Genomic DNA, 12,030 nt, shown 5'->3' with positions numbered 1-12,030 from the left:
TCAAATATTGCAGACTGTGTTGACACTTTGCAGTATCGTTTTGCCCAAAGGGCAAAAACAGGCTGACACCCCATGGGTGCCCGAGGGCCTCATAGGCTGACACCCCACGGGACATCATTCTGGGTATTACCACTGAGTCACTTACAAACCACCATGCCTGTGTGAGGGGCCTGACTTAAGGTGGACCAGCTTGACAACAGATGAAGAAGATTATGAACATATTAATTTAGAGCATTCAATTATTTTCAAGTTTCAACAAAATTATACTGTACAATGAGAAATGCATGCAATGTACCAAATAAAGAAAACCACTTAACAACATTCTAATAAACCTGGGTGTGACAGTCAAAGAAGTGCAGCTATTGATGGTAATACAACTGCTGCTCGTGTAATTATACTGATGTTAATGGCTGTGCTGGCTGCTGTAAACATGCAGACCATGTTATCTATTATAAATATTGTAACATCAGAAAATGTATATGGGACTATCAGTGTCACAGGTCACAGGGGAATCAGCCATGCTGTGGAGGGTCCCTGAACTTCCATTCGATGTGAATTCAGTTCTGTCGGTTTTGCCTATATGCACAAAACGAACACAGCTGACTCTCCTGATACCCAGTAATGCCATTGTTGTTTACCAATCCGCAAATGTTAAATTAATAATACACATTAAGAAATTACAAATTGTCGTCGTGATGAATGATTTAGCATCAGAGAGCCTCGAGTTTCATCTTTGAGCGTGAGGCTCCTTCCACCTTGACGTCGAGAGGTGATTAGCTGCGTGAGTGCGATTCCTCCCCTCCTCTCCGTGATGGGGTGAATCTGCTCAGCGCAGACCACGCGCGCTATATAAACCGGGCGCGCACCACGGACGGATTACAACAAAAAGCGACAGCTCCGTGGTCCTGAAATCACTCGCAACACACCACCGCTGCTCCTAACCAAATGCAACACAACACACACGGCGAAATGCAGGCCATTAAGAAGGCAATCTCTTGGAAACTTTTTATACTTTCTTACTTATTCGTGGAGGGTTCGTGCCAAGACTTTGGTGGTGGACAGACTCAATTTATTTGCACGTCGGTGCCCAAGGATATGGACATATGTACCGCTACCTTGCAAAACAGTATGCCTGGAGAGGATCTGAAGACCACTGTAATGCAGCTCCGGGAGACCGTCCTACAGCAGAAGGAGACCATTATGAACCAAAAAGAGACTATCAGAGAACTGACTTCCAAGTTAACTCGCTGTGAGGGCCAGAGTGCGCCCGAGCCCGGACCAGGGGGAAGGAGAAAAGAGACGGGGACCAAAAATACTATGGGGGATGTATCAAGGGGTCCCTCGGACACTTTGGCGCAACTATCGCAGACTTTACAGTCTCTAAAGCAGAGATTAGAAAATCTCGAGGTATGTGGAGAACCATAATCTTAACGAAATAGTAGGCTTTATACATTTCACCAATCATTTTGGGTGAAAAACGACATGTTTACACAATGGCTAAATCACTTTGCACTGTCCTGTCCAACTCGCACTGCCGCCCTTGTACTTTGTTTATCACATTTACTTCCAGGGGTGAACAGCCCTCCACCATGTAGGTTAATACTCTGCACTAATCGTGAAACTTAACAAGTCATGCTGAGGACAGACACCTTGTCGGGACGAATTTAGTTGCTTGATGAAGGCTACCATGTTGCTAACTCCACAGGGCAATAAACCTTAAAGAAGTTAATCTGGCATTAGTTTTACGATGTCCCTCAGCATATGGGTTGTAATGTTTCTCAGTATTTTTTTAACGTTTTTTTAACTAATCATTATTTCATTCCACAGCAATTCAGTCGGAACAACAACTCGGTCCAGGCGAACAGTCTGAAAGACCTGCTACAGAGTAAAATCGACGATTTGGAGAAGCAGGTGTTATCCCGTGTGAACAGTATAGAAGATGGCAAGCCTGGGCTGCGGAACGAGACGGAGCAGCGCGGTAGAGTGGAGTCGACTCTCACATCCCTGCACCAGAGAATCACCGACCTCGAGAAAGGTGCGAGCTCAAAAACGCGACAAATACTTGGCCGGCATAGTTTAACTAATCAGTATTGCCGTTTAAAAAACAAAAACGAGCTATTCTGAAAGACCTTTCAAATCCAACTGAAGTGGTGTTTATTACTAATGAATAGATTCATGTCAATATACGAAATCAATTGGTAATATGGCTGGTGTTCATTGCATCGCAGGGGAGGGGATGGGATCCGGAGAATAGCTGCATTGCTTTGCATATCCAATTCCACAAAGATGCGTGGCTTAAGAAGGTGATTTACTGTTTAAGGCATCCGTAAAAAAAGGATGGTGCAACCTTCTGTATTCAGAACTTTCTCCTTAATTCATTCAAATCAAAATGTTAAATTATATTGAAACAGGCGTCTCCACTTGCACCACAAGCCGTTTGAGCAGAGCAAAGTTCGCCAGGACCCTATGGCGTAAAGCTCCAGCTCCTTATAGCGGGCAACAAACACGGTTGTAAATTCCCGCCGAGGGAGGGGTGAGGAGAGACCAGGACCGCTATTCCAAACGTTTTGCTCATGTGATGCCTATCATGCCGCAGAAAAAAAACGTGGAACCACAAGAAACAGGATGTTGTTGTATAACTACATTGATCAGTCAACCTTCAGCAGCAATCCGCTGCAAATCTCCCCTGCGCATTACGTGATGCTCAGCGACATATTTTACATATAAAACTCAAATCCTCACGTTCATCTTGACCTGACAATCACAGTTGGTTGTTAAAGACAGGACAAATGTCCCACCATTGATGTCCAACAAATTGGTGTCACTCAGATAGCCGATATAAAAGGCTCTAACTTCTATACAGTGCTTGACTTGGAGTGAAATATGTTTCTGTACAAATTTTGGGTGCTGGTACTGTTTATATTTAGGTGCAGGAGCTCCACAATATTTCTTAGCTAATATTCTATAAGAGGAACAGAAGCTCAAGCAGTAGAACATCTGAGGTGCCAGTACTCAGTACCGGTGAGCTCCTGCCCAAGCTTCAATAGGCCTAGACTAGCCCACAATAATTATTGGGACAGGTGACATCTTTAACCTTGTCCTCTGTTTTGTTTACAGGTCAGAAAGAAAACAGGCCGCTGGATAAATTCCAGTTGACATTCCCGTTGAGGACCAACTACATGTATGCCAAAGTGAAGAAGAGTCTCCCTGAGATGTACGCATTCACTGTCTGCATGTGGCTCAAATCCAATGCATCACCTGGGGTGGGTACGCCGTTCTCCTACGCAGTGCCAGGGCAGGCCAACGAGCTGGTGCTGATTGAGTGGGGAAATAATCCTATGGAGATACTCATCAATGACAAGGTATACATGTTATTTTACATGATGCATATATCACCAACAGTATACAAAATATTATTTGAAAGCAGAGTATTGCATTGAAATTATTCTTAATGTATGAACATGCTGATTGTAGCATGAATGCCTGCACTGCAAACTACAAAGTAATATCATTTTTTAATTAGACCACACTGACTATAAAGCCTCAAGCTTTTTAATAAGTATGCAAGGTTTTTTATTTTAGTTTGCTGCAGTAATAAAAAAATACACCCATGCATATACTAAAATAAAATACTGAAATCCATTCCAGGTAGCTAAATTACCATTCATTATCAACGACGGGAAGTGGCATCACATCTGTGTCACATGGACAACTCGAGATGGAGTATGGGAAGCTTTCCAAGATGGAGTCATGAGGGGCAGTGGAGAAAACCTTGCTCCATACCATCCAATCAAACCACAAGGTGTTCTGATATTGGGACAAGAACAGGTATGCCCATTACAATTTTAATGGTCAGTTTTTAATCAATAAACTTTGGTACCTTAGGACATAATATCAAAAGGGACATGGCCTATAGCATAAACATAGCATCAGTCAGACCTTGAGAGAGGAAAAGGCTTATGCATCAATTAAAAACCTGAGCCGCTGACTCTCAGGTTCAATTATCAAATAAAATCAATCAAATAAAATTATATTGGTCACATGCTTCGTAAACAACAGGTGTAGACTAACAGTGAAATGCTTACCTCCAGGCCCTTCCAAACAATGCAGAGAGAAAAAAAGAGAAATAATAGAAAAATAGACAAATAATAACACGAGGAATAAATACACAATGAGTAACGATAACTTGGCGATATACACGGGGTACCAGTACTGAGTCGATATGCAGGGGTACGAGGTAATTGAGGGAGATACAGTGCGTTCGGAAAGTATTCAGACCCCTTCTGCTTTTTCCATATTTTGTTACGTTACAGCCTTATTATAAAATGGATTAAGAAAAAACCTTTCCTTATCTACACACAATACCCCATAATGACAAAGTAAAAACAGGTTTTTAGAAATTTTTTAAAATATATTTTTTAAAAACAACAGAAATATACATTTACATAAGTATTCAGACCCTTTATGCAGTACTTCAGCACCTCTGGCAGCAATTACAGCCTTGAGTCTTCTTGGGTATGATGCTACAAGCTTGGCACACCTGCATTTGGGGAGTTTCTCACATTCTTCTTTCCTGCGATCCTGACAAGTCTCCCAGTCCTGCCGTTGAAAAACATCCCCACAGCATGATGCTGCCACCACCATGCTTCACCATAGGGATGGTGCCAGGTTTCCTCCAGACATGACGCTTGGCATTCAGGCCAAAGAGTTAAACCTTGGTTTCATCAGACCAGAGAATCTTGTTTCTCATGGTCTGAGATTCCTTTAGGTGCCTTTTGGCAAACTCCGAGCGGGCTGTCAAATGCCTTTTACTGAGGAGGGGCTTCCATCTGGCAACTCTACTATAAAGGCCTGATTGTTTGAGTGCTACAGAGATGGCTGTCCTTCTGGAAGGTTCTGCCATCTCCACAGAGGATCTCTGGAGCTATGTATGAGTGACCATTGGGTTCTTGGTCACCTCCCTGACCAAGGCCCTTGTCCCACGATTTTTCAGTTTGGCCAGGCGGCCAGCTCTAGGAAGAGTTTTGACGATTCCAAACTTCTTCCATTTAAGAATGATGGAGGCCACTGTGTTCTTGGGGACCTTCAATGCTGCAGAAATGTTTTGGTACCCTTCCCCAGATCTGTGCCTCAACACAAACCTGTCTCGGAGCTCTACGGACAATTCCTTCAACCTTTCTGTTTTATATTTTAATACATTGGCAAACATTTCTTAAAACCTGTTTTCACTTTGTCATTATAGGGCATTGTGTGTAGATTGACAGAAAAATCAATAATTTAATCAATTTTAGAATAAGGCTGTAACGTAACAAAATATGGAAAAAGTCAAGGGGTCTGAATGCTTTCCGAATTCACTGTATGTACATATACAGTAGGTAGGGATAAAGTGACTAGGCAGCAAGATGGATAATAAACAGTAGCAGCAGCATATGTGATGAGTCAAAAGAGTTACTGAAAAAAGGGTCAATGCAGATAGTTAAATAGTGAACCAATAGCTCCCCAGACTAACTATTTAACAGTCTAATGGCTTGTAGTAAGCTGTTCAGGGTCATGTTGGTTACAGACTTGATGCATTGGTAGCGCCTTCCATGCGGTACCAGAGAGAACAGTCTATGACTTGGGTGGCTGGAGTCTTTGACAATGTTTAGGGCCTTTCTCTTACACAGCCTGGTATAGAGGTCCTGGATGGCAGGGAGCTCAGCCCCAGTGATGTACTGGGCCGTACGCACTACTCTCTGTAGCGCCTTGTGGTCAGATGCCAAGCAGTTGCCATGCCGGTGATGCAGCCAGTCAAGATGCTCTCAATGGTGCAGCTGTAGAACTTTTTGAGGATCTGAGGGCCCATGCAAATCTTTTCAACCTCCTGAGGGGGGAAGAGGAATTGTCGTGCCCTCTTCACGACTGTGTTGGTGTGTGTGGACCATGATCATTCCTTAGTGATGTGGACACAGAGGAACTTGAAGCTCTGAAGCTGATCCACTTCAGCCCTGTTTATGTGGATGGAGGCATGCTCAGCCCTCCGTTTCCTGTACCCACAATCAGCTCCTTTGTCTTGCTGACGTTGAGAGAGAGGTTGTTGTCCTGGCACCGCATTGCCCCTAAGGTGCAATGTTGAGGGTCAGAGTGGTGGATCTGTTGTTCCCTACCCTTACCACCTGGGGGCGGCCCGTCAGGAAGTCCAGGATCCAGTTGCATAGGGAGGTGTTTAGTCCCAGGGTCCTTAGCTTAGTGATGAACTTGGAAGGCACTTTGGTGTTGAACACTGAGCTGTAGTCAATTAACAGCATTCTCACGTAGGTGTTATTTTTGTCCAGATGGGAAAGGGCGGTGTGGAGTGCAATAAGATTGCATAATCTGTGGATCTGTTGGGGCGGTATGCCAATTTGAGTGGGTCCAGGGTGTCTGGGATGATGGTGTTGATGTGAGCCATGACCAGCCTTTCAAAGCATTTCATGGCTACAGATGTGAGTGCTACGGGGCGATAGTCATTTAGACAGGCTACCTTTGCCTTCTTGGGCACAGGCACTATGGTGGTCTGCTTGAAACATGTAGGTATTACAGACTGGGTCAGGGAGAGGTTGAACATGTCAGTGAAGACACTTGCCAGCTGGTCCGCGCATGCTCTGAGTACACACCCTGGTAATTAGTCTGGCCCTGCTGCCTTATGAATGTTAACCTGTTTCAAGGTCTTACCCACATCGGCTACGGAGAGCGTGAACACACAGTCGTCTGGAACAGCACGTGCTCTCATGCATGGTTCAGTGTTACAAGGCTTGAAGCAAGCATAGAAGGTATTTAGCTCGTCTTGTAGGCTCGCATTACTGGACAGCTTGCAGTTGGGTTTCCCTTTGTAATCCGTGATAGTTTGCAAGCCCTGCCACATCCGACGAGCGTCAGAGCCGGTGTAGTAGGATTCGATCTTGGTCCTGTATTGAAGCTTTGCCTGTTTGATGGTTCATCGGAGGGCGTAGTAGGATTTCTTATAAGCATCCGGAATAGTGTTCTGTTCCCAAAAAGCGGCAGCTCTAGCCACTGGGAGTGTGAGAAATTATCCTTTTTACTCATGAAACCAACATAGTCTCGGGGCAATTCGTATTATTCTGTAGGTAAGTCTGTGACACTCCATTTAGTATGATATATTACATTATGTATGTTACATTATGAATGGAATAGCGATCATACAATATTATACGAATTATAGGATGTATAGTATCATATTGTACGTCTTACCCGGCCGTACAATAGCATATGAACTGAATGAAGTATTTTATACTACACTTTGGGGGACGTATACTATTATACGTCTTTCTCTGGGACCAGGTTGCTTATTGCGCCATAACAACAAAGGAGAATTATGGGGAGAATTTATGTTGGCGGTTAGGGGAACTAACAACAAAGGTTAGCATAACTTTTGTAAAAGGTTAGGAGAACTAAAATGACAAAGGTTAATAGAATTCACGTAGCAGGTTAGGTGAAATTGGTTAAGTTTCAAAAAGAATTAGGGGAAGAGTAAGTTAAAATGCTACAATTGTCCCCAACGCGACTCGATCACACAACCTTTGGATTGCTAGACAGTTGCAGATTACTCCCATCCATCCCCCCCAACCAATCTCCCTTTCTAGCTAAAGTAACTATACCATTACTAGGTATCATATGTCTTGGACGTGCTCAGAAATACGTAAAGTATGAGGCCAGGCTGACGAAACAGGGCAACCCCAATTCTGATTTATCAGCTCACACTGCAATGGCAAAATGAAAATTGCATGGTAACGTGATTCATTAGTCAAAACACTAATCTGGATAAATGAAAAAGTCTACTAATTTGATATATGAGCTATCCTTGGTTTCTTCTAACAAGCCACATGGATGAATGCATGTATAAATTATTTAATGCACAAATTAACTCCAAAGGTTAACTTGAAATAATTGTTTTCCTTTGTGTTAGCACAATATCCATCTTCATTAATTCTATATTATTTTCCACAGGATACGCTTGGAGGGGGCTTTGATGCTACACAAGCTTTTGTTGGAGACCTGGCGAATTTTCATATCTGGGACCGGAAGTTGTCTATTGGAGAGATATACAACCTGGCAACTTGCAGCAGCAAAGCGCAGATAGGCAACGTGTTTTCGTGGTTGGAGAGCAGCATTGATATTTACGGAGGAGCCTCCAAGTGGACATTTGAGGCTTGTCGTCAACTGAACTGAACTGCAGGGAAAAGTGAAAAGCCAATGAGAAATGCGTGTGTTAAAGCCTCTGTTCATAATGCGTCTGATTTAATAGATAATGAAGCATTTATTTCAGTAAATGACATCTGGATTTGTTATAGATATTGAATACTTTATGTGTGGACACTTACTAGATTTCTACCTGTCTAAAATAAGAATCTGACCTTCTTGTTCATCTTGGATATTTCAGTTGGATAGTTTTGGCATCTGGTTGGATGCTTCAAAGTGCTTCGTTCAACTAGCCGGTTTGTTATCTCAATTGTCTTCAGAGCAATTGACACATACAGGCCAGCATATCACCACAACGCAGTGCAGACGCAGGCAGCACTCCCCGACAGAGGACCACTTAGAACGTCCACCATCAGTAGAATTGGTGACCATGTAGTTGTCCCCAACGAGGAAATCAGGGAGGGGACTGGGGATCTGTCTCCGTCCGTTAGTACATTAGTGTGTTCGTACATTAGTCACGATGCAAGACGCATCATTCAAGACGCATCACGCAAGACGCATCATTCAAGTTTTGTCACAACCGGTTGTGACAAAACTTGAATGATGCGTCTTGCATTAGATATCTGGCATTTACAAAATTACAATGATTGGCCAGATGATGGCGCTATAACAAGAAATGTTAAATATTTCAAATGCAAACTTTGAAAGGTCACGCCCATTACCCTGATTGACCTAAAGTGATGAAATTTGGTACATATGTCCCTCTCCTCAAAATAAACAAATTCGCCTCAAGGACCAATAAGCTTCACCATTCTGGATTTCCGTTATTTAGAATTGTATGAAAAACACTTAAAACGCTACTCTTCTGGCACCGAATGAACGGTCTGCATGAAACTTGATATGTGGCATCTATGACAATATTTTACCTAAAACAACATGGCCACTATTGACCAATAAATATTCACTTGGGCATGGTCTGGCAAAAATTTGTCAAGGATATTTGTATTGTAACAAACGCTGTCAAGACTCAACATATGACTCAGAGTGATGAGTCTAGCTAACCCACAAGATATCTCAGACACCACTGGCCCGATTTTTGGTGAATGATGCCTCTTGCCATAGAGATCCAATATTCACAAAATTACACTGATTGGCCCAAGGGGGGATGCTAAAGTAATCAACTGTATGTACGTTAGTCACACACGATATCTCAGACACCACTGGCCCGATTTTAACGAAACTTGGGTGAATGATGCGTCTTGCCATAGAAATCAGTCATTTGCAAAATGATACTGATTGGCCCAAGGGGGGTGCTGCATCATTTGTGGGGGACGACATGCTTACTGTTGCCTTGTTTTTATTGGACTGGGGACACACATTTCAACCAATCATGAGATTTTGTTTATATTCCCACTGCCTGGGATTTTCACTGTGAATGACGGGTTGACTTGAAAAGGAATGTATACTTAAACGGTTATGAAACAGGCACAGCTTTCTGCTCTATCGCTATCGTTTCTCTATCACCACCTGCTTGACGCAATTTTGTGTAAAGAATGACATATTATTTGCCAACATACAAGCCTGGGTGCCTTGGGATGTTGAAATAACTCAGCACATTCATTATGATTTGCAAAGTATTTTGTGTCGTATTTATTTTCCTGTAGGCCTACAACGAGATTTATTTCCAAAAGAGATGTCTATTATCATAACACATTACGTTGGATAATAAGATGATCATTGTACTTAAAAGCAATTCATTGAGGTGTTTGTACTTTAATGGGAATGTTATCTGTACAGTAACAGCATGACTTAACTAATTGCTGCAGCAGCATCAACAAAATCTGCTTTTACTATCCTCCTTTTGGGTTGAGATTTTATACTGTATTGTTATATGCTCAAAGCATGGCAACACTGAAATATGAAAAAGTTCTAATTTTTTAAATAAAATTGTGATACCTGAATCTATCCCTGTGTGAGTGTGACATTACTGTCACAGAGTGGCCCAAGAGGGGATGTCACAGGCCTACAAATGTTTTTGAAAGCATATGAGAGTCCTCTTACATTTCTCTATAGTCTCAATTAACATTGTGAAACCTATTGTCAAGATTCAATGGCAGGTTCAGAGACCTCTGTACACCACTCCCTTTTATTTCCTCTTACTAGATATGCACAGACTGAGAGGCATTGAGAGGCCTGGATTTCAGTATGTGGCATCAGTGGATGAACCGGGTCAGTGGTGTTACAGCACTACTGCTCTCTTCTTATGGAAACCCTAAAAGTTGAACCCTAAACGTTGTGGCCAGGACCCGGAGAGGATAGAGAAGGTCAACACTATCTGCCTCCTTAAAAGAAAAGCTAGTCTTCATTACCACTGGATAAATCACCCGGCCACCGCGACCCAGACAACATCTCAAGGTGCATTCCATTGCCACCAAGGTCAAGGGCTACCTGGGAAATATTCTGTCCTCCTGACATAAAAATACACACACACACGTAAGAACACACACACACCAGTATTCCCAAAGCTTGATGTCTATTAGCAATAGCTTAGAATCGACAACAGGTAGAGAAGAGTTTAACTGAGATACGCAGACGACATGCCCATTTCCCTACATACATTCCTTCCATACAGACACTTGACTGACGTGAGAGTAACGTCCAATTATAGTAAAGCATGACAGCAGGAGTACAGCAACATACCAAAGTGTAGAATAAAGGGGTCCACTCAATCAAAATAGCACTTGGTTGTTACACTTTGCATAAGAGGGAGTGAAAAACTACAGTCACAGCATTTTAAAACGGATATATCTAAAAACAAGGGCCCTTGTCACAATAGCTTTTTTTTTTTACTAGGCAAGTCAGTTAAGAACAAATTCTTATTTACAATGACGGCCTAGGAACACTGGGTTAACTGCCTTGTTCAGGTGCAGAACGACAGATTTCTTTACCTTGTCAGGTGGGGAATTCGATCTAGCAACCTTTCGGTTACTGGTCCAACGCTCTAACCACTAGGCTACCTGCCGCCCCATTGCAATGCATCCTGTATCCCATATACAATCACAGAAATACCATGTAAAACCGGTCGTATATGGTTCCATTGGCAGGGCTTGACCTATAGCTAGTAGGGTTCATGTACTCAGTAATGAGGCCAGGTCGATAATTCATGGTAAAACCACCTCAGTTGAGTGGTGGGCTTCCCATGATCCACCTCTGGGACATGGAACACATCTGAAGTCTTTTCCCCAGGTGCCATCCTGCTGTAGCCTATACATATCCCATAGCCATTATCGCCTGCTGCTTTGGACACAGGTGGAGTTGGGTTACAGAGATAATTCCTACTGTGGTAGAGAACAGCAGACATGCTATCTATCCCCTGAGTGACCACAGCCTCTGCGTGGCCCCTGGAGCACTGGCCGGAAATAGACCAGAGATATAATAGGTCAACCTTGTCTTCACCTCTGGACCATGTGTGTCTGGTCCGGATCAGGCTTTGTTTTGGTCTGACCCAAATCCTGGCCCAGAAGTTTTGAGGTGTATTTTTTTCCTAGCTGGACAGGAGGGACTCTGGTCAGTACTATGTGGCCAATAGCACTACTATTCTGATGTAAGGTTCCTATCAGGGTCATCTCCTCCACATCTGTTTGTCCTTATTATATCATGGTCTGAAATCTAACAACCAACTCCAGTCTTTCACCATATTCAGAAAACCTTATTCTCTCTCCCTTGGCGTGACGCAGTAGGAGCAGTAAGAATAACACTGGGGCGGTAATGAACAGGTAAAGGCTGGTGGCTGGAGGCTCCTGGATAACAAGCTCACAGTGCTGCACTGGGAACCCAATATCTTACTACAGG

General features: G+C 43.0%; 1 protein-coding gene across 1 annotated transcript; it reads left to right on the top strand.

The window, feature by feature from the left end:
• The first annotated feature begins 895 nt into the window (after window positions 1-895).
• Window positions 896-10,143, top strand: LOC106601408 (neuronal pentraxin-1). Its single transcript, XM_014193605.2, has 5 exons — window positions 896-1,407; window positions 1,828-2,035; window positions 3,118-3,362; window positions 3,649-3,828; window positions 7,987-10,143. The coding sequence occupies exons 1-5, from the start codon at window positions 946-948 to the stop codon at window positions 8,206-8,208; spliced, it is 1,317 nt and encodes a 438-aa protein (XP_014049080.1). The 5' UTR covers window positions 896-945; the 3' UTR covers window positions 8,209-10,143.
• The last annotated feature ends 1,887 nt before the right edge of the window (window positions 10,144-12,030 follow it).

This window comes from Salmo salar, chromosome 03, assembly GCF_965601325.2.
Source record: "Salmo salar chromosome 03, fSalSal1, whole genome shotgun sequence".
Lineage (NCBI taxonomy): Eukaryota > Metazoa > Chordata > Actinopteri > Salmoniformes > Salmonidae > Salmo > Salmo salar.
Note: the sequence above shows the minus strand (reverse complement) of the source record. Positions and strands in the feature narration are given on the sequence as shown.